The sequence below is a fragment of the Pholis gunnellus genome, assembly GCF_910591455.1.
Source record: "Pholis gunnellus genome assembly, chromosome: 8".
Classification (NCBI taxonomy): domain Eukaryota; kingdom Metazoa; phylum Chordata; class Actinopteri; order Perciformes; family Pholidae; genus Pholis; species Pholis gunnellus.
The window spans coordinates 17,606,297-17,633,987 of record NC_136534.1 but is presented as its reverse complement, the minus strand read 5'-3'; the positions used below and the strand labels follow the sequence as shown (position 1 = coordinate 17,633,987).

Here is a 27,691-nt window from a genome sequence, read left to right as displayed (position 1 = left end):
AATTGTTCATGTCCCAAATGAAACGACCCGATGACGACGTGACTTGTCAACATGCCCTCTATAACAGCAGAGAGAGCTCTATCGTATTCATGCCCAATATTTCAAGACAGTCTCATTGTTGAAAAGTACATGTCATGTTTCAAAGTCACACAGTTTTAGAAGTGAAAGTACTGATGACATAAATAATATGCACCCTGCTACAAGTGACATGAGAAATTGTAAAGCTGAACAGGAAAAGAAAAAGAAAGAAAAAAGTCCACTCTCAGCCCAAACAATGCCTTGGTGGGACACGACTCAACTCTTAAGACTGAAAGAAAGAGGAAAAGAGGAAGGGAGTTGTTCCTAGATAAATATCTGGTAATGGGTTATAATGATGGCTAATGACGGACAAGAGCTTCCTACTGAACGCAAGGGAAGAGAGGACCAAACAAACAGTGACAACAATCTTGACATTTGTGTCCACCATCTTGTGAGGCCGTACATGATAAAAGTAACAGCACTTGGGGCCCCCGCTCACATTTCTACACTTATTGTCCGAAGAGAAAGTCAGCAGCACTTTAAGGCTTTTACGAAATCCCTCACATACCTGGACAAAAATAAAACACATCTAGGAATTTAAGGCACCTTCACTTACATCTGAGGTCCTGATTCGTCACTGAGGTAAGCAATGCCATACTTTTTACAGAAATACATTTCTAAATATCTGGTGCAAGCCAGGGTCCAACTCTTTCATATTCTATCCAAAAAGTAAAGATATGCAGGTATCTATGGGAAACTTGTGTTCTTTTGATTGTAATTTAGTATTTAGAAATGTAGTGGGCTTCAGCAATTTTGTCCACATAACGTCATTTTTCAATTCCAGACCTGCTATTGTCCGTTGGGTTGAAGAGAGTAAGGCTTATGTTGAGGCTTATTGCAGTTTGATGACATGAGGGCATTATAGTTATCGTGCAGGCTCCAATCTTTGTTGGTCCACAGAGAAAAAAAGATTTTCTCCTCTATTTGTATCTGACCTTTAACTCAGTTGCTTTGTGTCTTAATTCAGTTAAGTTGAAACACTTGCACCTATTTTTGCGATTTTCCTTTTAAATGATCCATGATAAAATAGGATTATTATTATATATTTTCTAAACCCAGCAAACCAGTGAGTCAGTCTTTACATACTTATGCTGTAGACACAAACATTGTTCACACCCACAGACCTTTATTTCAAATTGCTGTGGAGTTCCCAAATTTTCCCAAAATACTAAATATTTAAAGCAATTTTTTGGTAACCGTGTAAATGATGTAAAAGACATCTTTTGGTGAAATAAAACTACATTGTTTGAATATTTCACTCGGTGTAAACATCAAAATAGCTTCAATGAAGATTTGGAACTATAGGGATGAGATCATTCTCCCAATCTTTAAAATACAAAAGGGATAAAGGGGGATATAAAATGGGGAAACCGCATGGTACAGGTTTTTTAATCAGAACTATGTGTCATGTTGTAGGCGTAAGAAAGAAGAAGAAGCTTCAAGAAAAATCACTTTTGACAAAGCAACCATGACAGCCAAGATGGAAACACTTGATCCTGCAACTCTATCAGATGTCACTTCTACTGTCACCTACGACCCCAAATCTGAGACAGTGACCTTACCGGGAGGGATCGTCTCGGTGGCGGGCATCGCCGTCGTGACTGGGGGTGTTGAGCTGTCTTGTGGATCCTGTATGCTGGCCTTTGGGTTTTGGGGAACTCTCATCGGCTTCAGTTGTGTGGCTGTGGGGCTGTGGGACCAACTGAACCGGTCTAAAGGAGAAACCTCTCACTTACTGGGACTGGGATTTGTGATTCTGACCATCAGTTTTGTGATGGTGGGAAGTGTGGTGGCGTTTTACCTCCTGACGAAGAAGAAGAGAGAGATGTCCAGAGAGCGGAGAGGGGAGGGAAAAGAAGTTCTCGTAGAGAGTGGGAGGGTAATTAAAAAAGTCACAGTATAAAGAAGAATTATTGACAGAGTATGAGAGAAACTTGTGAAAAGTCTGAGAAAGTCATACTGGACAGGAAAAAATATTCAGATGTTTTACAACATTCACTCCTGCTCCTCCCTCTCAATTATGTAGAAATGCTGTTTTGGTCTCAAACATAACACAACATATTCCCTTATACCAACAGCTATCTTTAGTTAATTTGATTATTAAGATTTTACAAAAAGTGTACATGTTTTGTTGTGTATGATTTGTTGCATTGATATATATATTAAATTACCATATTGCTGCCTGAGAAACACTTTATTCATTTTTACTTTATTTACTTTACATCTACTTAAGTGAAATAATGAATACAGGACTATTACTTGTAATGTTTTTTTTGCTACTTTTATTCAAGTATTTTTTAGTTCCTCTTCCAGCACTGCTTACCACAGTTTTTGCTCATGATGCATGTATTTTCTTTTGTTCTCAGGACTGGCTATTGTACATGAACCATATATAGACAGATCATGCAGTGTATGTAATAAATTAGCTACATGTCAAATGTGTTTGTTTGTGTGTGTGATAAAAGTGCAACCACATTAATTCATTCAGAAAACAAATATGCAGTGATGGACTTTTAAAAGGTAAGACCTTTAAAGAAAGCGATATAATCAGCACAACTGATTAAAATGACTAACTTCAGAATAATACTAAATACAAAAAGTATTATACAACAGCAGCATCTTGAACTTACGTTGAAGCTCTTTATACGGCTCTGTTCTAATCATAAACCTGACATTGTTTGGAGTACATTTGTTTGTTTGCTCTTTAATTTTTTTGTACTTTGTAAAAGTCATAGACTGTATAAAAGAAGCCAACAGTATTATTGAGTGAGTGAACTGTCCCTTTAATATAAATAACTGACAAGGTGGATGTGGAAGATGTACTATGTTATTATGCTCTGTAATAAATGCAATGCAGAGTGGGAGATGTGGGAGAGGATCTTATCTTAAAGGGCTACTAAGTGCAGGTCAACCATGGATGTATGAAGAGAACATAACAGAAACCAACAACATCAACAAAACGGGTGAAGACAGAGAGAGAGGACCAAGAGGTGGGAAATGTGTTACCTCCATCTGCTGGACTTTAAACGAACTGTAGCGTACTTCGTCAAGTGACATTGCTGTCTGTGATTAGGCCTTCATGTTGGTGTCTCCTGTCACTCACTGTATGAAATATACAGTAACTACATTTGTCCAAGCTGTTTTCATCTATTTTACAGGACATGTTCTATGTAATGATGACATAATGAGGGTTTTGCAGGGATGCCGCTATAATAAAAAAAAAGAGTTGCCTCCTTTGCCTTTTAACATTACACCTGAATCACTTCACCTAAAAGCAGCGTTTCACAAAACAAACATTGTTGACTTTCTGATACCATTCTTATCTCATGGAGCAACACGGGATAATAGACTCTACTTCTCAGGTATGTGAAGTATTTCGACAGGTATCAGACTTGGACCGCATTACTCCGATCACCTGACAGCCCGCTGCAACCTCCGTGGTCACGTGTCATCGTTCAAGTTTCAGGAAACTTTTTTTCCCCTTCTGAAAACACAACTGCCCATGTCCCGCCTCTTCTTCCCCGCTACTGGTTACAGCCGACAATTACAGCGCTCTGATTGGCCGGACTGGGGACTCGTCGCTGCACGTCAGACTCAAACAACAACCCCTTTTTAAACTCGTTTTATGTGTAATTGATATCGTCCTCCGAAGAAAAAACAGCTGTAAATTCAGTGTTTTGTGGCTGTGAAATGAAAGTTACGGAGGAGTCAGTCGTTCAGGTGAGTGTGTTAAACGGCAGCCGAGCGCGCGCGACGACTCGGCTCGTTCTTTGGTCATGTTACAACTTTGTAAGCTTGTTGCCAAAAGATCTGCCAAGGTGTCCACTGTCAGTCATGTTACTTATTTATACAGTATGTCAATGCAAGTGTTTCATTTTCAAACGTCTGTGTTTCTTCTGAGCTTACCATGAAGGCGAAGTAGCTGACTTATCGACGCATAAAGACTTGTTAGTGGGTTCACATTGAACTTTTGTGTGCAATTTAATTCCCTTTACACACGCGAAAGAAACTGTCGTTTGGGTTTGTCTCTCCTGTGCTGTACATTACGTACATGCTTATGAGCGATGCGGAGGTATTGAACAGAAAACTGCATTGTGTCTTTATTCTTGAGCTAGAATAAACAACAAAGGGTATTTAAAGCTTATTAGCGAGACTCTAAAACAAGAAGATATTGTCAGAATCATAAATTATATATATATAAATACAAAAAATATTTAACAGTTCAATATATATCCAGTTTACAATTACATGAGACAAAATAAAGCAGGACATCTTCCCAACTGAGAAGGTGAAACTAGGGAATGTTCATTTTTGCATGAAATGACTCAAACAATGAATTGTAGGTGATTTCCATATATTCAGTCTATGGGAATACATACAACTAACATGTGTCTGCCTTTGATAATGGTGACTTTAAAGAGAAATCCATGTGGGCATGAAAGCGTGTACAAGCCTGAACACTAACGTGTTACTCATCTTAAATGAATCTTATTTGTGTAAAACCAACCATTTCAATTCAAATGTCAACCTTACTGAGCAGATGGTTTGTTTGATGTTAAACAAACTATTACTGTTAGTCACAGATTGTAGCAGGAAAGCTCATGTCCATGTTCAACTATTTATAAGCTTATGGTAATTAGTGTGGGGGGGAATGCATGCCTAAGCTTGCATATTGCACAAAACAGTTGACATACCTCTTGCATATAAACTTAGCTGCAGTGTAGAAGAGATTAATTATCATTGTATCTAATTATGCTTTCTTCTTTTCTTTCCCAGGATGGACTCTAAAACGCCCCCTGACATCAGATAAACTTCACAGTACAGTAACGACTAGTTTAGTGCAGTCTAAGATGATGCTGCCTTTGTGAAGGATAAATGAAACATAAAGGTGTGAAGGATGGGTGGTGCTGGTGTTAGCAGACATGTTAGAAAGCCAGATACACTAGTTGTAGTTGGTGGTGAAGAAGTGTAGTCAGGAGAGCAACAGAATTGGCTTATTAACTTCGGTGTCGAGGTGAGGAAACCGTTAACAGTTGACAGTTAATACGGCAGATAAAGATAATTGACTGATGGAGTACAGTGAGAGAGTGCTTTGCGGGACAGGGGAGGTGGAGCTGGACCCCAACATTGTGAGTGAAGAGGCAGGAAAACTGTACTCAGAACTACAGGTACATTTTCCCTTCTATGCCATTTATTGTTTCAAGAAAAACAAAAAAACCCGCCCTGTTTCTCTGAACGGTTTCCCGCTCTGCTGCTTTGCCCCGTCACAGACAGTCATTGAGACCCATGGTGAAGGTGTGGTGGAGTCGCTGGTACCCATCTTTGTGTGGGTCCTGGAGGGGCTGGCCAGCTGCAAAGCCCAGCTGAGAGACAGGGAGGAGGAGGCGGAGAGAGAGAAAGCTGAGCGGGAAGAGCTGCTGGAGAGATACCAAGCGGAGAAAGCCCTCAGGAAAGAAAGTCAAGAGGTGGGGATTGAAGAAAGTGTTGATGTAGTGGTTTTTGAAAGCGGTGAATGTAGGCTGTTGTCCGCGCTCAAAGCTAGTTAACGCGTTTTGTTTTCTTTAGAGGTATCTGGAGCTGGATGACCAAAGTGAACTGGAGAGGAGAGCCATGAGGGGGAGGGAAAAGGAGAGAGAGCGGCGAGGGAGAGAGCTAGAGAAGAAAGCAAGACAGCAAGCGGATCATTGTGAGTATTTGAATGTGAACGGTGTGAATTTCACTTTTTTTTTCTCATTCATGTGTCTTGTGCATGTCATGACTAGATACATGTTTGAATCTGGCAGAAGAAGAGCTACAGCCTATGACGTTTTCAGTCATTCTAAAGCGACATGATATTTTGTTGTTGCAGTGGTGGCCTTGGAGGACCAGAAGGCTAATCTGAGTAGAGAACTGAGCACACTGAGGCATACTCACAACAAGGTCAGATCCTGTTGTTTAGTCTCTTGTATCACTACACAGTGACTTCTTAAACAATATCTTTCAATATCTAGAAGTTCTTCGGTCATTCCTGTATATCTTACGTATCACTGATGTTCTCTCCTTCAGCTGGCTCACACATATCGGGAACTTTTGGAAAAGAGAAAGGATTCTGAAAGAGATTCTCCTTTAAGGTTGTTCTTATTCAGCATTTCTTCATCATACGTCATTTTTATACTGTAGAAAGTGTATCACAAAGAAAGGCTATAAGTGAAATGAAAGATGGCAGTTTGAGACCATTTTGCAAATGTAAATTACTTTTGCTTTGCGGTCACACCTGGGAACTCACTTGTACATTTCCCATGTGTCATTGTTATTAAATGAGACTTTTGTGGAAAGAGTTAGCAAGAAAGCTATAATTTCATTTTTGAGCATTGAGTCTGAAAAAAAGGTTATTTAGTGGGAATTTTCAAAATAAAATACCAGTTGCTGGGTATTAATCAAAGGCCACAGGCTATAATTCAGCAATGGCAACAGCTCTGCAAGAAAATGGTGCAACATGTAAGAAAGAATGTTTATTGTTTATTCAGGTGGCTTTTCTTTACTATGTCACACTTTTAGGAATCATGTGGGTCTCAACAATAATGATTTTCCAGAATCCAGCGTGAAGGAAATGGTAAACATATTCTGACCTTACACATAAAACTATATTTAATTGATTTTAATACAACATTTTGGCGGAGAAGTAGCTTTTGTTTCCTCCCTTTGTTGCAGATGATACAAAGACCACATTCACAGTCTGGTCCCCCCTGTTTGGAAGATCTAGTAGCCAAGAAAGGAAAGGCAATTGACATTGCAGCAAAGCCCGCCGCAGATACATTTATCAATGACATCATAAGCTCCACTCCTGAGCTGAGGCAATTTCATGGCAGTGGAATTGAAAGGTAATAATCTGAAACCATAAACTATGTTTTTCTGAATTGCAGATTTTAGTGAAATGTGTAACCATTAACTAAACCCTAGTTCACGCAGAGCAAATCAAAGATGCACCTAGTCTTTCACATTTCTTACTCTTTCACTCGTATCTTCATCAGCTCCCCAGTTAGATCAAACACCAAAAAGCCACCGAGAGATGAGTCGGAGACCAGCGTGAAGGACGAGATAAGGGAGGTGGAGGAGAAGGAGTGCACAGTAGAAAAGGTGCAAGGAGGAGAGAGGCAGGAAAAAGACATGGAGGAGGAGGTGGAGGAAGATGATCATATGGAGTGCAAGCTGCGCAACAATGACTCTCTGTTCTCTGAGCTGTCTGACCTGAGCCTGGATTACGTGGAGAGTGTAGACCGAGGGGCCAGAGTCAGAGGTAAATTCACACGTTTAAAGAGCTTCTATCACAAACTTTTATGTGCTTTCGCTTCATCCTAACGAAACAATAAACTGCCCAGGAATCACAGCGTTTCGCATAAAGAAACTGAATAGCGGCTTTGTTCTGCCATGTGCAGCGTTGAGGCACAGAGGAAGTGATCACAGATGTCAGAGGTGACTGAAGGTGTTTTTTTTTTTAAATAATCTGGCAATTGCGAGAAACTATATATATCCTACAAACAAGAAACGCAAGTACAGTTCAGTGAAAAAGTTCTCGTGCCGTAGGTTTCATAAAGCATCACTTCCTTTTTTTACTATTTGGCACCATTTCATTTAGTTATTTCTTGTTGGGTTTGAATGAAGAGTAAATATGAATAACTGTTATTATCACCAATATTTCTATGTGTGTTCAAGCATTCCTTTGTTCTCTGTAGGCAATGCAGACCAGATTGAGGAGATTCTTTCTCAGTATGAGGAACTGAAAGTCACCCAGTAAGTCCTTTACTTCATTTCTCTGACCTTGCTATGACTGGTCCAGTGTGCAGGGGGACTTTCCAAACACTTGGGTTTCTTTTCTTCAGTACAAACAAATGAATAAGAGGAGAAAATGTTCCAGTCACTGTTTTCTCTCTTCACCAAAGTGATTGTCTTCATTATCTGAAATTACTAATCTTTCAACGTGTTTCGTTTGTATTCTTTCAGTGAGTTGGTAGACGCTGCCCGTAAGGCTTTGATATCTCGGGTCGTAGAGCTCACTGATGACCGGTCCGCTCTTCAACTGGAGGTGACCTCTCTTCAGGAAACTGTCTCACGATTAGAGGGCCGGATGAAGGAGAAGGAGGAGGAAATTAAGAGGTCTGTTCATTCTTTAACCGTATGACACATTTTTTTGTTATCATAAGTATGATATAATATTTTATACTATATACTGTTGTTACAATAACTGTGCTTTATATCCACAATTTTTCCTAGACTTCGGAAAGAACTGGAAGCGTGCCAGTCTGAGGATCCTGATGTAAGTCATTTTCAAATCTACTGTATCTCTCAGCAGTTACATCATTGAAGGTTTTTGTTTTTAATTCGGTAGCTGCAAAGCGAGCGTGTGATGTATGAAACTGATGCATACACTCCATTAAATAGCATAAATCTTTCCATTCAGGCCTCTCTACCCACATCCATGCGGAACTTCTCTCGCTCTGAAATGTCTCGTGTGGTCATGGAGAAGAACCAATACAAGCAGCGTCTGTTTGAGCTGCAGGAAGCTGTAAGACGTAGTCAGACACTCAGGTACCTCTGCTACTGAATCGACATAGTTGTATATATATGTTTGTGTAAAGTTGATGTCCGTCCCAATAGAACATTTAGTTTAAAACAAGAACAATTGTGTTCCAGGTTTTTAATCTCCAACCTGATTTTTCTCTCTTTCTCTTTTTTAGAGCAACAAAAGATGAGAAGTTAACAGAAGACAGAAGGTCAAGTGTTTGGAGAAAGTAAGTGTTTTTGTTATGATTTGACATTATACTGTATATCCATCCTCTTGTCAATTAAATTTGCAGTGAAGTCTTTATCCTCATAACACACTTAAAGTTGGCTGGAGGAGCCTGGTGAACAGTGCTACTGTGTGTCAGAGGATACAGAATGCAGTTAAACATCCTTGTGATACTGAAATATTCTTAGTGCAAAATACCTTAAATAAAACCAATAGCATAAGAAACAATATACCGTGTATTAAAAAAACAATTGGGTAATGCCAAGATGTGAATTTTTGCCAGATTGCTCTCTGTTGATAAAGCAACCTATAGTCAACAAACACATTGTGGGAATGTAGCTCAGGTTTCATTTGGTTAGAAGTAATTAAAATACAGATGTTGGCGTTTAGGAGTTACACAAAATAACCGTCCTTAATATTGCTGTAAAGAATCCTGAGCATTGGGAGTGTTTGAATAGGTAAACAATGTCAGCTGAGCAACACATGCCGGAGAGGGAAGAATGTTTGCTGTCTGTAAAGGTACTTAGTGTTACATGGACACATAGAGCGACTGACATAAACACGTGTGCTATGCACGTTTGGTAACTGCTTTAGTCAGACATTTTATGGTATTATATTGATAATTATTATTATTTTTTTTTTAAGGTTCAACCGCTTGTTTGGCCTGACCAAGGTACCTCTAATCCCGCCTTCTGCATTTGCCTTGCCAACTTCTCCATCGCTCACTCGCTCTCCTCTGGGGTCTCCACAAATCCCGGCTGTCAGTCAAACTCATGCTGAGTAAGCTCATGTTTCTGGCCATGCCGCTCTTGCATGTGCTGTTCTATTTACGTCGTTGTTTGCAAGAAAATGTAATCATTAAAAAAAAAACGACTCAGTCAAGCTGATTAATAACAGCAGAAGCATTCTCTCTAGATCTGCTTCTCCTGCTGCTCTCTCTCCTCGTGTCAGGAGGCGAGAACTCTACAGAGAAATTCGCACCCACATTTGGGGATCGCTTGGAAAACGGCAGATACACGGCTGGAGCACACCGCTGGCCAACACACAGGTAGAAACACACACATGAGAAATACAGCAATCTGAGAGGGTATGTACAAGAGTACATGATTTGAAAATGGGCTTAAAGCTCCCCGGGCTTTTTTTGAGCCTGAAAATTGTGCAAAAAAAGAAATCTTGCCTTCTTAATACAGAGTGTTTAACATATCCAGACCCGTACATTAACTGTCATCATTGTAGGACTCCCACGAACCTGTGCCAGAGCCTAAGGACGTGCCTGTTCTAATGCAGCTCAGACTGCTGGATCAAAGAGACTCCACAGCTAAGGTAGATCTTTTCACTGCCTCTCTCTCCAACTCAAGAACCGTGGAGCCTTTACATTAAACGTCTGGTGCATTTAAATGTGGGCCCTCGCTTATTTTTCTCTTCAGCTGAACTGTGCGGTCGCAGTCACACCTGAGATCTCAGGAGAGGCCACAGTAAGTCTGTCATTACCCTGATTATGTAACAACGGTAGTCATACTCGTAATCACCATGTACAACGCCATCCGAGCATAACTAACGCTGCCCATGGACACGTTGTTTCACAACACTCATCTCTCCAAACTCCACATCCGTCCTTCTCTGCCAGTGTTCTGTGTGGGTAGTGTCTGGCCCTGCCTCCTGCAGTGACATTACCGTGATTGATCCAGCCCGGTCCAACACAGTACTGGATCAGTTCTGCCTCCCCCCCACAGCTCCTGCTCTCTGCATCTGTGCTGTGCCTCCTATAGGTCAGTGCCAGCACAATGGGCCGCAGCAGCTGCCCACAGACAACTTATCGAATGCATTCTGTTCTTGTATTATCTCCTCATGTACCAAACTGATAACTGCTTACTTCCTGTCCTTTCTGGTCTTGTTATGTCAGGGGACACTGGAGGAACTGTGTGGATCGGAACTCAGGAAGGAAGGTAGTGTGTGCTGAATAAACATGCTCTCTCCAATAAATAGAACTGTCTCAGTAAAATGCATGTTGGCAAAGCACTCTAACCCTCTCTCTCTCTCTGTCCCCCCCCCCCCCCCCCCCCCTCTTCTTTCTCCCACTGTCTCTGTCTCACAGTATACTGGTACACTCAGCCGCTGCTGGCAGGAGGCGCTGTCTGCAGTCTGTTTCTCTCTCAGAAGGTGTTCATTCACTCAAGTGAGTTCTGTTTGAAACACGTTTGTGTTCATATTTGAATATTAGCGTAGTGTGACTTTGGGTTATGTTCATGTCTTCATCAAGAAATCTTTGAAAATACGCTGCTTTATCTGACAGGTATTCCCAGGACCAAGTCATAGCTGGTTTAGCTGATGGGACTTTAGCATTTTTCTCACACAGTTCAGGTAATGCAAAAACTGACTGTCTCAACTGATCAATTTCTTCATTTAGCAGTCTTGACAAAAATGGATGCTGAGTGGCGTAAATAATTGAACGATGAGTGCTGCGTTTGTCAGGTGGCTGGAATCTGCAGTCACACTCGGTGATGCCTCTCGGATCAAACCCTTTGCAGCCCATTCGCTGCTGCCTTGCAAAAGGTGGCCGCTTGTGGGTGGGATATTGGAACAAAGTCCATGTGGTTGACGTTGTCAGCAAGAAGGTTGAGGTAAGAAACAGCGGAGGTACCTCTGTTGCTTTGGTCTCATGTTCACATTGTTGTTAACTCAACCGTCATTATTCATTATTTTGCCCTTGCAGCAAACATTCTCAGTCTCTGAACGCAGTGAGCAGCAGGTCCGTTTCCTGTGTGCTGGTGGAAGTGGTGTTTGGACATCCTGCCGACTTGACCCGATCCTCAGACTGTTCGACTGGTCCACAGGACGGCCGCTACAGGAAGTCGATTTTACTGTTTTGGTCACTAAAACATTAGGTACTGAGACAGTGTTTCTTTCGTATTTCAAATTAATCTAAAATGTAAAACTAATATATTTACAGTTGGACATGTACAGTGCGTAGCGAAGTAATTTCCTGTAATGTTATCAAGCACCGTTTAAGCTCATAACAGTTCTGCTCAATGTTAAATCATCAGTTGGACACTTTATAATTTTGCAGTGGTGACTACAACTAACACTGTTGTTTCCCTGTTCTTCAATTTCTCATTGAGGAAATACATTTCTACCTGTTATATTTATATAAATAAAGTTATATTTTTTAATATTTCTTTTGATATGTTATACAATTATATATTTTAGCAATCTTTGTGGCTTTAGCAGTACGTGCAAATTCCTCTGTAGGTGTGTTGCAGCAATTCATAGTCAAACTGGCTACCTGCTATAGTTTAGAAAAAGAGCAGTTATTGTTACAGCCAGGAGGATAATATGGCTGTCAAAAGACTCCAAACACTGGATTGATTGTGTGATTATGCCTTATCTGAATTTTTTTTTTTTAAATAACATTTTGTTTTGCAACTTTGATCTTAAGCTCATTCCTGCAGCTCAGCTAACATTCTGTCTCCCTCTGTAGGCCAGGCCTTCCTGACACTCTCCCCTCTCCAGATCTCGTCTCTCACAGTCATCTCTGGCCGTCTGTGGGTGGGCACAGGAGGGGGGGCCATTTTCTCCATCCCATTAACCATAAGTGAGTTTAATTTAGATTGAGAGCATAGGTACTTGAATCTTTGTGCTCTATCTGAAATAAACTGATGACCGTCTACAGCCTCAGAGGCTGTTTCCATCCCATACTGCTCCATTTCATCGGCCCAGCTGTGTTACCACGGACATAGACAAGCTGTCAGGTTCATCATCGCTGCACCTGGTAAGAATCTGATTGTTTTAAACCGAACACGCTAAATGTTTTTGACAACTTGTTAATTCAGGGAGATCCTTCCGAGTGCGCTTGCATGCAGCATCTGTCTTGTGGTGACATCTTTCCCCAACAGGTTGTTTGATCGTCTCTCCTGGCAGCAGCAATGTCACTACCTCTCAGCTCATCCTCAGTGGAGGAGAGGGCTACATCAACTTACGGATTGGTGAGTTGAAGGAAAATATCATTGTTGTTTTAAAAACTGTCTGATGCATTGGATTGCATTTATTTACTGTTTAGTCAGTGCTTTGTTTATATAGTGCCTGACCGAGCCGTACACTTTTTCAGGAGACGATGCAAATGAGGGATCTGTTGAGTTGTCCCAAGCTACACCTCAGCGGTCTGAACGCAGTCACATGATCATCTGGCAGAATCCCACCCCCTCTGTGCCCAGCTCTGCCCTCTGACGTGGATCACCTCCTAGTTCTGTCCTTTTTGGAATGAGATGATGACGGAGCAGTCATGTACTGCACACCAGCAAAGCTAGAGACAACATTGGAAATGGTGCTTTCATGGAGAGAGAGTGTGTGTCTGTATGTATGTAAATGTGGTTTCATCCTTGTTTACCTTTTTCATTTTGAACATCTATGTTTTGACTGGATTTTCCTGATGAATGTTGATACCTTACTGTTTGTCTTCATCTAACTTTGTATAATTTAGTTGCGTGATTGTTATTAGTTTTCCTTTATTTTAATTTGACCTTTGCACTAACAATGCATTCAGTTTTCCTGACATGCAGCTCTTTATTCCTCCCACGGGGCATCAGGTGGTGTCTGTCCAACATCTTTTGATCATAAAGTTTAACTAAATAATGTGGCTGCTCTTGAAGCTGTTGTGTACATACTTTGTTGTTAACTGTGAACTGGAAACAGGTGTTGATCTTCTCTCAGTGTACTGTACTGCACAGACAATCGGACGCTTCTTATCTCCTGATGTGGGGTCATTTCTTTTGATTCTGATGTTTCTTCTTCCCCTTCACATTGCATATGGTGTAACTACAAACAGCACATTTTGAATGTGTCTGTGTAAAAAATATGTGATATCGCCTCTTCTAAATGAACAACTTCAGTGCTTGTTGTCAGAACCTATTTATTTTCTCTATCAGTTATCTGCCTAATGTCTCTGGATGTCTTCATTTGTTTTATGTTTTGATTTGATTTCACTATCTTTTGTAAAATAAGGGAGATAAATTCAAAGTGTCAGTATTTATGTGCAATTACAAGTTTGTGTATTCATTGGGTCTCCTTATGCTTCTGGGAAAGTAAATTAAGACTTGAGTATTTGTTGACGCTGAACTTGCAAACATGATTATTGTCATTAAAATGTCTTAAATGGTTAATGCAGTAACTTTCATTCTGAGTGACTTTGCCTTAAACTCAGTAGACGAATGGACAACAAAACAAATTAAAACAGCAGATTCATCTTTTTAATCTTCATAAATTGGAATTTATAGTAGAGCATATTACAGTGCAACCCCGAGTGTAGTACACATAAAAACAAGTGTTTAAAACAGGTCAGTCGGTTAGTTGGCATCTTTGGGCCCAACTTCCTATGTCGGGCTGCTGTGAGTCCTGGGGATCCGTATCCTGCGGCTCACGGAGCGGGCAAGGCGGTCCATAACTCCATTAGTTCTCCCATAATCCTTTTTGGAGGTCAGACCCTCAATATTGCCACTGTACCACATGACCCAGCCTGCCAGGGACATTACTACCAGCAGAGCGCCTGTGTACACCAGCAGATCCCCAAAGTCTCTGCCTTGGATCTCCAGTGGAGCGAAGACTCCCAGTAGCAGGGATATCACACCCAACAGGTCCATGAGCACTGCAAACACCAAGGCCAGCTTACAGTGGGACAAGCCGTCATATTTGGTCACCATGGCTGCACTGTAAAAGATAGGGGAGGATGTACTGAGGAAATGTGGACTTGTCTCAGGACATGTCAGTTCAATAATAGTAAAGACGGTCACAGACTGATATTCTTAACTAATTAATGGCATTTACCACTTACACAGGCAAGTGATATTTGCCCTCCTTAAACACACAGTTATTTTAAAGTAACACAGCAACATAAACAAGTATATTTACAATACTGGCTTCTGTTCGCTCACGTTTTACACTGGTGCTGCATTTACAGTCAAAACAGGTGCCACGCCTGTCCTGTAGCCTACGTTTCAAAAGCGCTCACCAAAGTCATCATTTGTACGATTACATTTTATGCAAAACAAAATCTTAAACTTACCGGTGCGTTACCAGTTAGGTAGTAAATCAAATTCAACGGCGATTACAATGGAAATCGTACGTTTTGTATTTTTCCGGATCGACGCTCTAAAGCCACCAGTGAACACTGAAACCTGACACTTCGCCACCTGCTCTACCTGTCTGACGTTACCTGTCAACAGTAACGTCAGACAGGGAGAGCAGGTGGCGAAGTTAGTGCACATGCTGTCCTTTTGTCAAATAATTTAGTTTTAGACCAATAATTATTTATCAAGTAGCCTAAATGAGCAAATGACTCGTGAAAATGTTACTTTACTGCACACAAAATTATAATGTTTTCAGAATGCATTAATTATACACCTATTTCAAAAGACTCATCGCTTTAAATACTGCAATGCGTTATAATACACTTTACTTTACGAACAAAGCCTCTGCGGGACTTATTTTTCTATTATGGCCATTTACCAAAGACGGTCATTACAACCGGAAATGACGCAGGAGACTGTTAAAAAAAATAAAAAGAGCGATAATTGTTATTGTTAGCTTGTTAGCTAGCAGACGAACTGGTGAATGGAGATATGACAGAGTAATAACGTCTTATTACATGTGCACGATTCAGTTATTACAAACGTACAGTGGTATGTACCAATTTCTGCACAGTATATCGGTCGCATGGGGATTCTAGTGATGTCTGAATGACGGAAAAGATCACTGAAGTGTACTGAAAGGATGGAATTTTAATTTTATATTCGCAGCTAAATTCTTGCTAACGTAGTACGAAGCTAACTCTGATGTTAACTCCCTTACATAGAGTGAGCGCATCTGGCCGCTAACGTTACAAACTAATACTGTACATACTTGTGCAACACATCAGTGTATACATGCATGACCAGAGAGGGTATCAAAACCACTAGCTAAGGTTTGCTAGATGTCTGGGCTTGGATAAAAACACACATAATGAAGGCTTGTTGGTGAACTGCAACGTTGCATTTTTTTCCCCATTTTTTTTTTTTTTAATAAATGTGACCACAGGCACTATATTTCAGTCATTTGTACGATGCATTCGCGTGAAATATACCAGCAAGTTATTCTGCATTTCTTTAAAACCAGTAACTAATCAAACGTGTTTTTTTCCTTGTCTGGGCTTTGAGATGGAGGACGGAAACAGGACTGATGCTGCTTCCACATCCAAGAGCCACGCAGGCTCACTCCACCTGCAGAGTAAGCCTTTTAGAACTGCAAATACACATGATTTCCAACCTGTAGGCATTCAATAGACACTATGCATGTTTCCTCCTGTTCAGCTCCCAAAAATGAGGACGCCTATGAAATTTCCATCCCCTATGAAGAGAGCAACTTTGAGCAGCAGGGGTTTTTCAATCAGAGTGATCAGAATTTTGAAGGTGAATGTTAGAACCAATACTCACATTTACCTGTTCAATAATTCTATTCTTCACACAAAGTTTTCCATTTCCCAAACAATCCTGTCTGTCCGTCTCAGAGTCGCCCCCGTCTGCTGCCTCGTCTCAAGTGAACAACTCGTACATGGTGATCACCAACCTGCGAACCCAGCTACAGATCTCTCTGGAGAAAAACTCTTGGCTGCAGAAAAGAATTGAGGACTTGGAAGAGGAGAGGGACTTCCTCCGTTGCCAGCTGGACCGGTTCATCTTTTCCACAAAGAGCCAGGGACAGGAGCAGAGTCAGAGCCAGTACAGTAACGGTGAGGAGACAGGTGTGAGATGACAACCTGTGCAATGAGAATTTGAGTATAAATTGATTAGAAACAAAACTTTTTGCAAGACAAGGTATCTAAGGATGGAAAACTATTTCTATTTGTTTCTCTGTAGGTTATGAATCGAGACGATTCAACTGGAGGGTGAGAAGAGAGGAAGATCGTCCCGTCGGTAAAAACAAAGATTTATGCACTTAACTCCTAAATTAAACACAGTTAAATATAGTTGTTGGTTCGATATACATATCTATTCCATCTAAGATTGCAGATTCTCAACTGCCTTTCTTCTCTTCACAGAGCAACAGAAGTCAGAGTCTCAGCATTTCCCCTCACGCCAGTTCATCCAACGAAGACCTGGTCCTCCAACAATGGTGCCTTCCAAAAACCACGTCTCCAATCCACTAACCAATCAGCTTGCCTCTATAAATGCTTTGTTCAACTCCACACAATCCCAGGCCCTCCTGCAAGGCCATAGCCATAACACTCCCAATACCACAGCCAGCGGCAGCAGTGGCAACGGCAACAGTGCTACACGGTCATCCATGAATGAAATGAGTGGGCATAGCAACATAGGGCCAGGTAATATAAATGGCACAAACCCATTACCGTAATAAATCGAATTATTGGGAGTGAAAATGTTTCCTGTGGCTTTTGCTGAGAATCTTTTTAATGTTCTCGTCAGGTTCACTTTCACTCTTGGGAGAATCTGATGAATACTTGGAGCAGGATGGCTACCTCGAGGAAGAGGAAATGATAACGGGGGAAGATTTACTGCAAGATAGCATTCACAGCAACAGACACCAATTGAAGAGAAGGCGGGTCTTCCGAGCCCCTAGAGAGCGGCAAAGAGGTAAGGGAGGGCGAACAATCCTGCAACAAAACTCCATATTTAAGTCGTATATATAACTGCTGCGGTTAACTCTCTTGTACACTCTTGGTCTTCAGTGAAAGATGCTGCTGGAGTGCTGTTCCGCTACAAGAAGATCCTGCTTACATACCAACGTCTGAAGAATATGTCGAAAGCCTTCCAGATCCACGGTGTGGACCGCAACACGGTGGCTTCCACCACGCCCATTGCTGAGCTGCTACTAGTTGCCCCAGAGAAAGTGGCAGAGGTGGGCGAGTTTGACCCATCCAAGGAGAAGCTGCTGGACTATGCCCGGCGCTGCTACGCTGCCCTGGATGAGGAGACACTTAGCCGGGTGCAGGCTCTGAAGAAGAATAACCTGCTCCTGCCCATCTCCTACAGGTTTAGACACTGAGGAGAGAGAGAGACAGCAGAATGGGATTTTGTTGGTGGTTAAGTTTGGAGAGAAGAGGCAGTTTGGTTCTGATGCAGCAGGCCAGCTCACCCTTTCGAGCACAGAGATGTCCAGAGGCATTGGGAGTTATTTAGCTATCTCCGCGTCCTGGATATGGCCACAAGAACTATGGCTGAGATCCTTCGCTTTTCAAACAAATAAACGTTTCACTTTTATTATCAATATGATCCTCACCATCGTTCCTGTTATATTGAGGAAATGGGAGTGCCTGCTGCATTCAGAAAGAGAACAAACATGGTTCTCGATGTCTGTGTGATTCAGAATGTGTCTTTACTATTGAAATTGCTTTTCTTCAGCACTTAAATGAGTGTAAACCGACTTAGCTCGTTTTTTGTTTTTTTTGCCCCAAAGTTTGCAGAGACACGCATACCTTCTCTTTCCTGAACATCTGGACCAGCTTGTGGCTCGTAGTTCAGGAATTGATTGTCTATCATTTTAGTTCCCGACAATATAAACTGTAAGCATAGCAATTTTTTGAGCTTTCACTCACTATGTCTGTGTGTTAAAATGATGCTGCACTCCATATGTTTTGTAGAATTATACTGTACTTTTAAGGGATTATCATCATTTCCTTTTGTTTATATTGCAATATGTGACTTTGTTGTATTATTTTTGACGTTGTCATTATATCCTCAACCATTTTCACTTGCCTTAATCACATTTTTGGGATTTCCTTGCGCTAGACATGGAACAGTTTTGGGCTACTTTCACCACCTAAATTAGAATCTTGAAGTCATATTCAGCCTCTTTCCATTTGTTCGGCTTTAAATTAGAAGCGAAGGACACAGATGCGACAGATCATTGTTTTTTAGTTAAAAAATCAAAGACAAACAGAAATATGTTTGTGATATTGTATGTGTTTGACTCATTGTAATAATAACCGTTGGTCCTGGGCTCTGCTGCATTACTCTGATGTTCCATTAAGGGTTGCGCCAACCCTTTTTTAAATGATCTGTACTAAAATACAGTAAGTGTCTTCTAATGCTTCTGGTATTTAGACTCTTGCTATAATGCTTTTGTGACCTTTTGTAAGACGGTGCAAAGCTTTTACTTAAGCTATTTGTAACTTTGTGTAACTTCTGGTTCTGTGAGAAACACTTTAATCATTAATCACAAACAATTTTACAATCTGAGTCAAAGAATCAGCAAAAGCATCTATCGTACCAATACTCCACAACAAACTCACGTGAAAAGAGCTCCTTGATGGTCTGTAGTTTGTAGAGGTTTTGTCAAAATCCATAATTTTCAAAGCGGCAGACATGTTGATTATATTGTACAATAATGCGTGGTGTTTGAATCGGTGCAGTGAAATTATGATATCTCTTATATTAAAACAGATTAGAGAACAGTGGAATTCAGCGACTCTTGGCTTAAACAGTGAAGTAAACAGTTATGACAGTTTTGCCATTTTCACTATCTGATTGTTTGTATGGCTAAAAAGCAAGCAGTACAACTTCTAAGCAGACTTTGCAAAATCATACCAGGGTACAGTGTTGATCTATTTGTCATATTTGTACGTCTGTATATGTATGTATGTTGACTGAAATGTGTATCTCACTGAAACAAGGCCTATCCTTCACCAAATGTATAGTAAGACATTCATTATGGCATTTGATTCCTTCCAAAAATGTAGATTTATTAATCTGTAAAATCCAACATTACCACTCACTGGTTAATGCTTATGATTGGGTAGTAAAGTCTATTGGGAGGTGTGCCAGACAGGGGGCTCTCCTTTAACCTCTGGCATATTTCACATATAATCCCACGCGTTACATATACATAAAATGATGTGCAAAAACAGATTTTATTTATTTTTCAAGCATCAAAAACTGGGCAACTACATTATGCAGTAAATGGTCTTTCACCTAAAAGGAAATGTTTCCTTTGAGCACTTTGTTTGTTAACTCTAGTTTACTTTATTAAACCTCAGGGGGAAATACTGAATATGATCATTATGACATTAGGAATATCTGTGAATATCTTTGGTGAACATTTTAATTATATAAACACACACTTAAAAAAACTCCTAATCATAAATTGACTTGAAACTGGTGACCTGCCAAATAAAATAGTGATCCCACCTTAAACAACACAGCTTTAGCACAATAATGATAACGTAACCATTTAAAGAATAAGGGAGGGGCACACGTGAAATTGACTTATTCTCCGAATGTATCCCAGCAGGATATAATGCTCTTCAACGTAATTTGTACTTAACATGACCGGAAACTTGTCATTCATCAACTTCCGGTGTCACGGTACCTGGGAGACGGCGCAAAAAAGCGGGCATACCGAAATCGTTATTGTTTTCGCAAGTCTTCTAGCATTTAAAGGCGTATACATTTGACGTATATAGTTAAATAACCGTGCATGTGGACCAGTGGCCGTCTGGGATTTGTTTTTGGCTTGGAAAAGAGTCTTAATTCATTCGACTTTCGTATTCGCTAGCTAGCTAACTGGCTAACGATCCTCCACACTAGTGTCTGGAGCAGCAGGCCTTCTTCTTCTGGACTTTGCTACAAGCTAGTGGGCTAACATTAGCAAGCTAACCCATGCGAGCACGTTTTCTTTCTCAACGATTCTCTCTGTTACGTTGTAAATAAATACCACACCGCAGATGCGTGTGTTTGTTAACTTCTGCCGTTAAAAAGGCTGCAAGTTAAAGCTAAACTCAATTGAGCTATAACGTTACATCGGCGAGGCTCCTGTTTTTAAGTGTTGTGCACTTTGTTGCTAGCTTAAGCTAGCCACCGCCGACTGAACAACGCAGCCGCTGAAAGCGTAACAGCCTTCGACTCAGAGATGTCGGACTTCGACGAATTCGAAAGACAGCTCTCTGAAAACAAACAAGGTAATTTAACCGATTGCATATCAATTTAAAACTATAGTGGCACGATTGATTGATTGTAATAGCCGCCATCGTTTTAGCTAGCTAACCTGGGTATGTCTAATTACTGGAACATGGTAAGAATTATTAACCCACGCTCTTGAGCCATTTGATATGTGTTGCAGTGTTACTAACGCTCGTTAGACGGTACAGTCGGACCCGATGTGGCTAATTTCGAACAATGAAAGGCTTCTGTAATATTTCGGCAGCAGGCCTAGCTGCCTTGCGGTAACCTGCATTGGTTCCTTTGGGGCAGGGCCAGGCTATATCCTGGAAGCCACCCTGCCTGTACCAGCTGACTGAATGAGGGAAGCTAGCATTCATTCGTTGCAGCTGTTGCAGTGAACATTTCCAGTGTTATTTAGCGTCATCTATTTTTGCCTTCAGCTTTCTCACAACCTGTTGGTAACATCATCAACCATAGCCACTGTCCTTATCCCACAATAAGCTCTCTTTAACCCAGATTTACATTAACCCCAATACACTGCTTCTAGCTAGTACACAACGTTAGTCTATGAGTTGGCCAACTTACACACTGTGACACTCATCAAACGTTTAAACTACATATATCTATTTGTTTAGTGTTCTATTTTAAACAGTTATTGTTAACTACTCATCATATTACCACCATGAAAGCTGTACATGGCTAACATGTCATATACAAACTTTAGTATCACCATATGAACTACGGTTATGTAGGACAGATTCAAAATCTGTTATGTTGCTCATTGCATGTCTAATTTCCATCTAAGTGCAAGTATTATCAGCGTCTTTGACTATGGTAATTATTAGTATCTATGGATTGCTATGTTTTCATTGTTCCACTGGTTAGGTGTGTATTACACTTTATATACCATTCTTTGAGTAAAAAAGCACTCTATTCCTGCAGCTGAAAGAGACAAGGAGAACCGCCACCACCGCCGGTCCTCCTCCCGCAGCCGCAGCAGAGAGAGGAAAAGGAGGAGCAGAGACAGGGACAGACGCAGCAGGGACCATCGCGGGGACAGTAAGGACGACCGCAGACACAGACGCAGGTGAGCACCTTTTAATGAAACTACACCAGGACCGGAAAGCTGTGAAAACGTGTGTCTCCTCATCACACAGTCTACCCTACTGGTGTTGCAGTTCATGTAATTACCACTGGGTAAAAGTCAAGTCTTTCAGTCAAGCATATGCCACCGCTAATACAATATTTATGAATATGATATATATAAATGCTTTAAAATGCTTGTTTTACAGGTGTTTATAAACATGCACATACTTTTTGGAGTTGGGTGTGTCTGAGTGTGTGCACCTACATGTATTTGTGCCACACTAGGCCCCAGCATGCTTACTCCACACCCGTGGCTTGGTCTTGGCATCTAACCAGTTGCCTACTGTATTGCAAATGCAAACGCAAACTAACTTAAGTCCTTTCCCTCCAAGCCCACTCCCATCACCCGTTCACAAGTTTGGGGGTTTCTCTCTCTGTAACATTGACCGTAACCAGTCTGGGTAACAAGTGTGAATTCACAAAGTGGTGACTGTTAAGTGTAGCCGTAGATCTTCCTTTAGATGAGCTAGACAGTCTCCACTGACATTTGACTGTGCTTTAGCTTATGAAATAACGTATTCACTAAGAGTTTTGACTTTCATGCAGTCTATTTTGTATGATATTTTTATGTTCTCTGTCCTCAAGCCCTTTGTCACAGGTGCTAATGACATTGTAGTATTTTTGCCTCAAGCCCATGGGACAAACTCTTGAATACACAAACCAACAGCTGCTTCAATCTTTTATATTCATGATGATTTAACATAGAATATCAAGTCATAAATGGTTTTATTAAGAATTTCAGATCCATCCTGGAATCATAAATCGCACAGGCTGGTGTTAATAGAACTGAAATGAGAAGCATTGCTTTGTGTTTTTGTATTATATGCATATTCGCTCTGGTGTCACGTTACATCAGATCCAGTACCTGTGTGATTGTCTCATGGTGAGCCAGAGTTGCATTGCCCATGGTTGTGGGAACATTTTTTACGAGTGCAAGTTCTTCCCAGAACACTGCTGAAACCGGTGATAAGCATCTCCCATTGTGACAGTCTGCTGTCAGGGAAACATACTCTCTTTTGGACACATAATGCCACATCTTTTTGGATATGATTAGGAGTTTGGAGAATTTTTGGTAAATCGAGTGTTTGTCAAATGGATCAGTGTGTTTGTATAAAGCTGATTTGTTGAAGCCATACTTCTCCTGAGTGACTGCTTGAATGCATTATTTTTAACGTGGACGTTTGTGAAGCTTGTCGCTCTTCTTCTCGATGGCTGTGAACGTGACCTCTGACCCGACTGTTGCTCCTGGTCTCTTTGCTAATTTAAAACGACTTACCGGTGTTCACTTGGTGTTAGCAGAAGATTACAAATTTGGCCCCTCCCCTTTTCAGCTGCTGCATATTTTTGAGGATATAATTTCTGCTTTCATTGCATCATTAGTTGTTTGCAAATGGTTTTGTATGTCACCTGTGAGGCTTACTGAATGCACCGGTTTGTCATTTGAACTTCGGAGATTTTGCGTTTTGTTTTTAGAAACGCACCGATTGCCAAAGGATTGCGATAGCTTTTTGTATTTGGTGAGGTCATAGAAATGCAGGTTCTAAATTTGTGAAGTAGAAATGTTGGTGAATGTCATGATTGATTTCAGAGAAATGTGAAACCCTTCCAATGTCATTCCAGCTCACCAGTCGCCTTCCCCCCGGAAACTGCTGGAAGGTAATAAAGCAAACCAACATGAAGTCGGTTTGTGCATCATTGCAACAACTGCAATTTAATGACCTGCCCCTGATTCTATGTAGTGTTGACTCATTGTGTAAATATGTCTGGATTGGGTTTTCTGTCCCTTTTGTCATTATGTGTACACGGTTTTGATTGACGCAACCTCACAAAGGTTACCAGATGTTTTGCATATTTTTTGAGGACATAGCCTAACATCTGATCTAGTACTTTACTGCTGAGCTAATGAGGGCTATCTTCTACGTGTTGACTGCATTTATTTCACCTTCTATTCCTTCCTGCACAGCCGTTCTCCACACCGTGAGAAGAAGAAGAACAAGGTGAAGAAGTACTGGGATGTCCCTCCACCTGGTTTTGAACACATCACTCCCATGCAGTACAAAGCCATGCAAGGTAACTATCCCGGTTTCTTTTTTATGCATTTTAATGGGGTTACTAGTTTCAGAGTTGACAAATTGTTTTGTTGTTAGCCACATGTTTACTACAGTAGTTAGTGCAACCTTTCTCACTGCGTCAGTAACATACACGTTAAGCTACTGTATGGTTCAAGTTAGAAATCCAATTAGATTGTTGAATGTTTCGTGCCTTTGCTCTCTAGCTGCAGGCCAGATCCCAGCCACAGCCCTCCTGCCGACCATGACTCCAGATGGCCTGGCTGTTACTCCCACACCAGTACCTGTAGTGGGCAGCCAGATGACCCGGCAGGCCCGCCGGCTCTACGTTGGCAACATACCCTTTGGTATCACAGAGGTAAGGAACGGGACAGCGTTTGGCTTTTGAATCGAAGTTTATGAACTCTAAAAAGATTTCTTAATGTCGCTGTGTCATCCTCGGGTTTTTACTAATTTCAACACAAATTGAAATAACTCTGTTCCTTAACCCCTCCCCCTTTCTGTTCAGGAGTCCATGATGGACTTCTTCAATGCTCAGATGCGTTTGGGTGGTCTTACTCAGGCCCCTGGAAACCCTGTCCTTGCAGTACAGATCAACCAGGATAAGAATTTTGCTTTCCTTGAGGTGACATAATGGGCCCTTTAACGCGTCATTTGTTCTCCCTGGGTGTGTCTAACAATTTAAAATGTAATCCCCTCTAATTTTTTCTGTGTAGTTCCGTTCAGTGGACGAAACAACACAGGCAATGGCCTTTGATGGTATAATCTTTCAAGGCCAGAGTCTCAAGATTCGTCGTCCGCACGATTACCAGCCCCTGCCCGGCATGAGCGAGAACCCCAGTGTCTATGTGCCTGGTACACAGCCAATTAATGGTTTTTAACCCTAAGTACTTGTGGCATAATTCATGAGTAATCAGTAATACATAATTCACAGGGGCTTGCTCTCTGTGTATCTCTCTTGATTGTTCTTACTGTTGTCTTCATGTCACCTGCAGGTGTGGTGTCTACTGTGGTGCCTGACTCGGCTCACAAGCTCTTCATTGGCGGCTTGCCCAATTACCTGAACGATGACCAGGTCAGTATTTCTGAAAGAAACTGGGCTACAGCTAATGTACCAAACTAGAACTGCACAATACATTTATATTCCATTCCAAAACAGTGTTAACTACCCTAACCATCGCTATTAGTATTAGTGGATTGGGTTAGAAGATTCTTTTGAGTCCCGCATCACTGCTCAGGAAATTTGAAGGGCCCCAGATTACCTTCTGTGCAGCATTCTCGTTGTTGAATTATGCTTGCCGTGATAAAGCCCTGTCAGCAATAGCAAAACTAAACTTTGGGCTGTTTTCTTCACATCATGGCTGGAATCAGTGGACATTTTTTTACCCCACTCCTTTGTCCTCTGTGTCTCAGGTGAAGGAGCTCTTGACGTCATTCGGGCCTCTGAAGGCCTTCAACCTGGTGAAGGACAGTGCTACTGGCTTATCTAAAGGATATGCCTTTTGTGAATATGTTGACGTCAACCTTAATGACCAGGTAGGCAATGCTACAGAAAAACGTTGTCCAAATACTACATTGTCATTTTACATTTCCAAACCTGCTTTTGTTTTAAGTATAATTCAAAAACCTTGATGTTTTTTTTTTTAGGCTATAGCTGGGCTGAACGGCATGCAGCTGGGAGACAAGAAGCTCCTGGTGCAGAGAGCCAGTGTGGGATCCAAGAACGCCACTCTGGTGAGTGTCCAAAGGCTCACATGGCAGCAGGGTGGGGGGGGCGGGGGGGGGGGGGGGGCAGCTGGAAGGTCTTTTAGAGTAGACTGAGACGGGGCCTCATTGGACAACCACCCCTCCTAAAGATGCAGATATCTAAATAAACGTATCAGTGTGTAACAAACAAGGTCATCTGCATTTTCAATAGATGTAAAGAAGTGTCCACTCCATATTCAAAAGTAAGAAAAACAGGGTGATGTCAGAAAGTTATTGATTTCTGACAATTTCCCACTTAGTCTGTTCAGTAATTCCGAATGACATTGAAGATGTCTTGCAGCTAGTCCTAATACTCGGAGCACGTTGGTATGTGAAGTATGCATTTGACTCTGTTCTAACCGTTCGTTCTGTCCTTGCAGACAAGTATAAATCAGACCCCAGTGACGCTGCAGGTGCCGGGTATGAATAGCTCCGTCACTCAAATGGGTGGCCTGCCCACTGAGGTGCTGTGTCTGATGAACATGGTGGCGCCAGAGGAGCTGCTGGATGATGAAGAATATGAGGAGATTGTGGAGGATGTCAGGGACGAGTGCAGCAAGTACGGCCAAGTTAAGAGCATTGAGATCCCTCGACCTGTGGACGGCCTGGAGGTGCCCGGGACTGGCAAGGTAGGAACTGCTGTATTTGATTCGATCATCCAGAATTTGAGTTGTCTCGAGTTAGATGTCGTGAAAAAAATGATTGTAATTGTCATAATTCTCACTCCTCTGTAGATCTTTGTGGAGTTCATGTCCCTGTTTGACTCCCAGAAGGCCATGCAGGGGCTGACAGGAAGGAAGTTTGCCAACAGGGTGGTGGTGACCAAATACTGCGATCCAGATGCTTATCACCGTCGAGACTTCTGGTAGAGGAGGCATGAAGAGAAGAGCGGGTGGGGGGGAGGGGAGGGGAGGGGGGAGGGAACATGTATTGTCTATTTTCAAATCGGCCCCCTGATTGATTTAACAGAGCAACGTTTCAGGTAGATCTAAGAGAAGTAATCATTTGACAAATGGCTTTGATGTTATCTAATTAATCATTTGAGATCTATGTGAAATGTCCAGCAGTTGGAATTGGAGAAGAGCGGGGAGTGTTTATATTGAGTCCATAACGGAGGGGGCTAGGTTTGGGTGGTAATGGTGTAGCTGGGTGGGTGGGGAAGTCAAAGCTTTTTTGAGAAATGTGTGTAATAATAGGTCCAGGATGGGGTTAACAATTTTTATACTTTGTGAGACAGGGCCGTCATTTTGGGTGGGAGGGGGGTACCACACTTTAAGGTTTGTATTTAAATGGAGGCAGCCTGTTTTAAGTACATTAGGAAGAAGTTGCAGTCGGGAACTAACTGGACTATTCTGATGGAGAAGAGGGATGGAAAAAAAGAAACAGGAGTGTTTATTTGTGAGAGGGAGATGTGGGGGGGTGGAGAGGAGGATGAGGGCATTTTGGTTTGACCATCTAATCTAGATACGCAGTAGCTGTAACATTCACTTCCGTTTTTCCGCCATCATTAGAACAGTGAGAAGAGAGTCCACATTTTTCAGTTTTTTTTCTGATTTGACTCATCTCTGTGTTCTTTCAGTTTTTATCAGACTACTGCCCCCCTCAGGACGATTGTCAGAGAACATGTTGTCTAATTGGACTCTATCTAAATGTCAACCGTAATTGTTCCAATGCTGTGTGTAGCTTCACTGATTTGAGCTGTAATATCACCTTATATTCAGGCCGCAGAATAACATGAGCTGCTGAAAAAAACATTCTCCACTATACCATTTTGAGTTTCTTTTTTCTGTAATTGTTTTGTCACACCCATCTTCTGTGCACGGCTTTTAACAGGTGAGGTTGTTTGTCTCAGCAGTTCAGTCCTGATTTAATTAGAGGAAATAATACAAAGAAAGATGGAGAGAGGCAAACATATTGGTCTTTACCAAAAAGCCTTAATGTTATTACATGTCAATTTGCTA

The 27,691-nt window shown here is 41.4% G+C and overlaps 3 protein-coding genes across 6 annotated transcripts; all 3 read left to right on the top strand.

The window, feature by feature from the left end:
* The first annotated feature begins 3,684 nt into the window (after nucleotides 1–3,684).
* On the top strand, nucleotides 3,685–13,991 carry LOC306699923 (C-Jun-amino-terminal kinase-interacting protein 4). The gene is made up of 28 exons (XM_079164733.1): nucleotides 3,685–3,798; nucleotides 4,855–5,246; nucleotides 5,349–5,543; nucleotides 5,644–5,764; nucleotides 5,927–5,997; nucleotides 6,124–6,188; nucleotides 6,616–6,670; nucleotides 6,769–6,938; nucleotides 7,089–7,354; nucleotides 7,791–7,848; nucleotides 8,059–8,211; nucleotides 8,329–8,371; nucleotides 8,516–8,643; nucleotides 8,793–8,846; nucleotides 9,491–9,625; nucleotides 9,761–9,893; nucleotides 10,082–10,168; nucleotides 10,273–10,320; nucleotides 10,473–10,614; nucleotides 10,749–10,791; nucleotides 10,941–11,021; nucleotides 11,139–11,206; nucleotides 11,318–11,466; nucleotides 11,559–11,730; nucleotides 12,324–12,437; nucleotides 12,516–12,614; nucleotides 12,739–12,828; nucleotides 12,951–13,991. The coding sequence occupies exons 2-28, from the start codon at nucleotides 5,148–5,150 to the stop codon at nucleotides 13,067–13,069; spliced, it is 2,958 nt and encodes a 985-aa protein (XP_079020859.1). The 5' UTR covers nucleotides 3,685–3,798; nucleotides 4,855–5,147; the 3' UTR covers nucleotides 13,070–13,991.
* A 1,421-nt stretch (nucleotides 13,992–15,412) lies between these two features.
* Nucleotides 15,413–18,576, top strand: LOC306700212 (coiled-coil domain-containing protein 106-like). The gene is made up of 8 exons (XM_079165163.1): nucleotides 15,413–15,516; nucleotides 16,030–16,099; nucleotides 16,183–16,281; nucleotides 16,380–16,601; nucleotides 16,729–16,785; nucleotides 16,911–17,192; nucleotides 17,296–17,463; nucleotides 17,559–18,576. The coding sequence occupies exons 2-8, from the start codon at nucleotides 16,030–16,032 to the stop codon at nucleotides 17,873–17,875; spliced, it is 1,215 nt and encodes a 404-aa protein (XP_079021289.1). The 5' UTR covers nucleotides 15,413–15,516; the 3' UTR covers nucleotides 17,876–18,576.
* Nucleotides 18,577–20,193: 1,617 nt separating this feature from the next.
* u2af2a (U2 small nuclear RNA auxiliary factor 2a) lies at nucleotides 20,194–26,618 on the top strand. 4 transcript variants are annotated; one of them, XM_079164848.1, is made up of 12 exons: nucleotides 20,194–20,786; nucleotides 21,712–21,856; nucleotides 23,536–23,571; nucleotides 23,879–23,985; nucleotides 24,191–24,342; nucleotides 24,493–24,609; nucleotides 24,701–24,839; nucleotides 24,980–25,059; nucleotides 25,398–25,520; nucleotides 25,632–25,718; nucleotides 26,111–26,359; nucleotides 26,465–26,618. In XM_079164848.1, exons 1-12 carry the CDS (start codon nucleotides 20,738–20,740, stop codon nucleotides 26,597–26,599), a joined length of 1,419 nt encoding a protein of 472 aa, XP_079020974.1. In that variant the 5' UTR covers nucleotides 20,194–20,737; the 3' UTR covers nucleotides 26,600–26,618. The 4 variants fall into 4 exon arrangements, with proteins under 4 accessions (XP_079020974.1, XP_079020973.1, XP_079020976.1 ...); XM_079164847.1 differs by having other exon boundaries at nucleotides 24,701–24,857; XM_079164850.1 differs by lacking the exon at nucleotides 23,536–23,571.
* Nucleotides 26,619–27,691: the final 1,073 nt, after the last annotated feature.

What these genes read in the sequence shown, in the direction of transcription:
- LOC306699923 (XM_079164733.1), top strand. Translation starts at nt 5,148, where the DNA reads ATGGAGTACAGTGAGAGAGTGCTTTGCGGGACAGGGGAGGTGGAGCTG. An exon ending in AGACGTAGTCAGACACTCAG is followed by an intron (nt 8,644 to 8,792) that starts GTACCTCTGCTA and finishes TCTCTTTTTTAG; the next exon opens with AGCAACAAAAGATGAGAAGT. An exon ending in ATCGGAACTCAGGAAGGAAG is followed by an intron (nt 10,792 to 10,940) that starts GTAGTGTGTGCT and finishes TCTGTCTCACAG; the next exon opens with TATACTGGTACACTCAGCCG.
- u2af2a (XM_079164847.1), top strand. Translation starts at nt 20,738, where the DNA reads ATGTCGGACTTCGACGAATTCGAAAGACAGCTCTCTGAAAACAAACAA. An exon ending in GCTCTCTGAAAACAAACAAG is followed by an intron (nt 20,787 to 21,711) that starts GTAATTTAACCG and finishes CTATTCCTGCAG; the next exon opens with CTGAAAGAGACAAGGAGAAC. An exon ending in CCCCCGGAAACTGCTGGAAG is followed by an intron (nt 23,572 to 23,878) that starts GTAATAAAGCAA and finishes CTTCCTGCACAG; the next exon opens with CCGTTCTCCACACCGTGAGA.
- LOC306700212 (XM_079165163.1), top strand. Translation starts at nt 16,030, where the DNA reads ATGGAGGACGGAAACAGGACTGATGCTGCTTCCACATCCAAGAGCCAC. An exon ending in TCAGAGCCAGTACAGTAACG is followed by an intron (nt 16,602 to 16,728) that starts GTGAGGAGACAG and finishes GTTTCTCTGTAG; the next exon opens with GTTATGAATCGAGACGATTC. An exon ending in GCATAGCAACATAGGGCCAG is followed by an intron (nt 17,193 to 17,295) that starts GTAATATAAATG and finishes TGTTCTCGTCAG; the next exon opens with GTTCACTTTCACTCTTGGGA.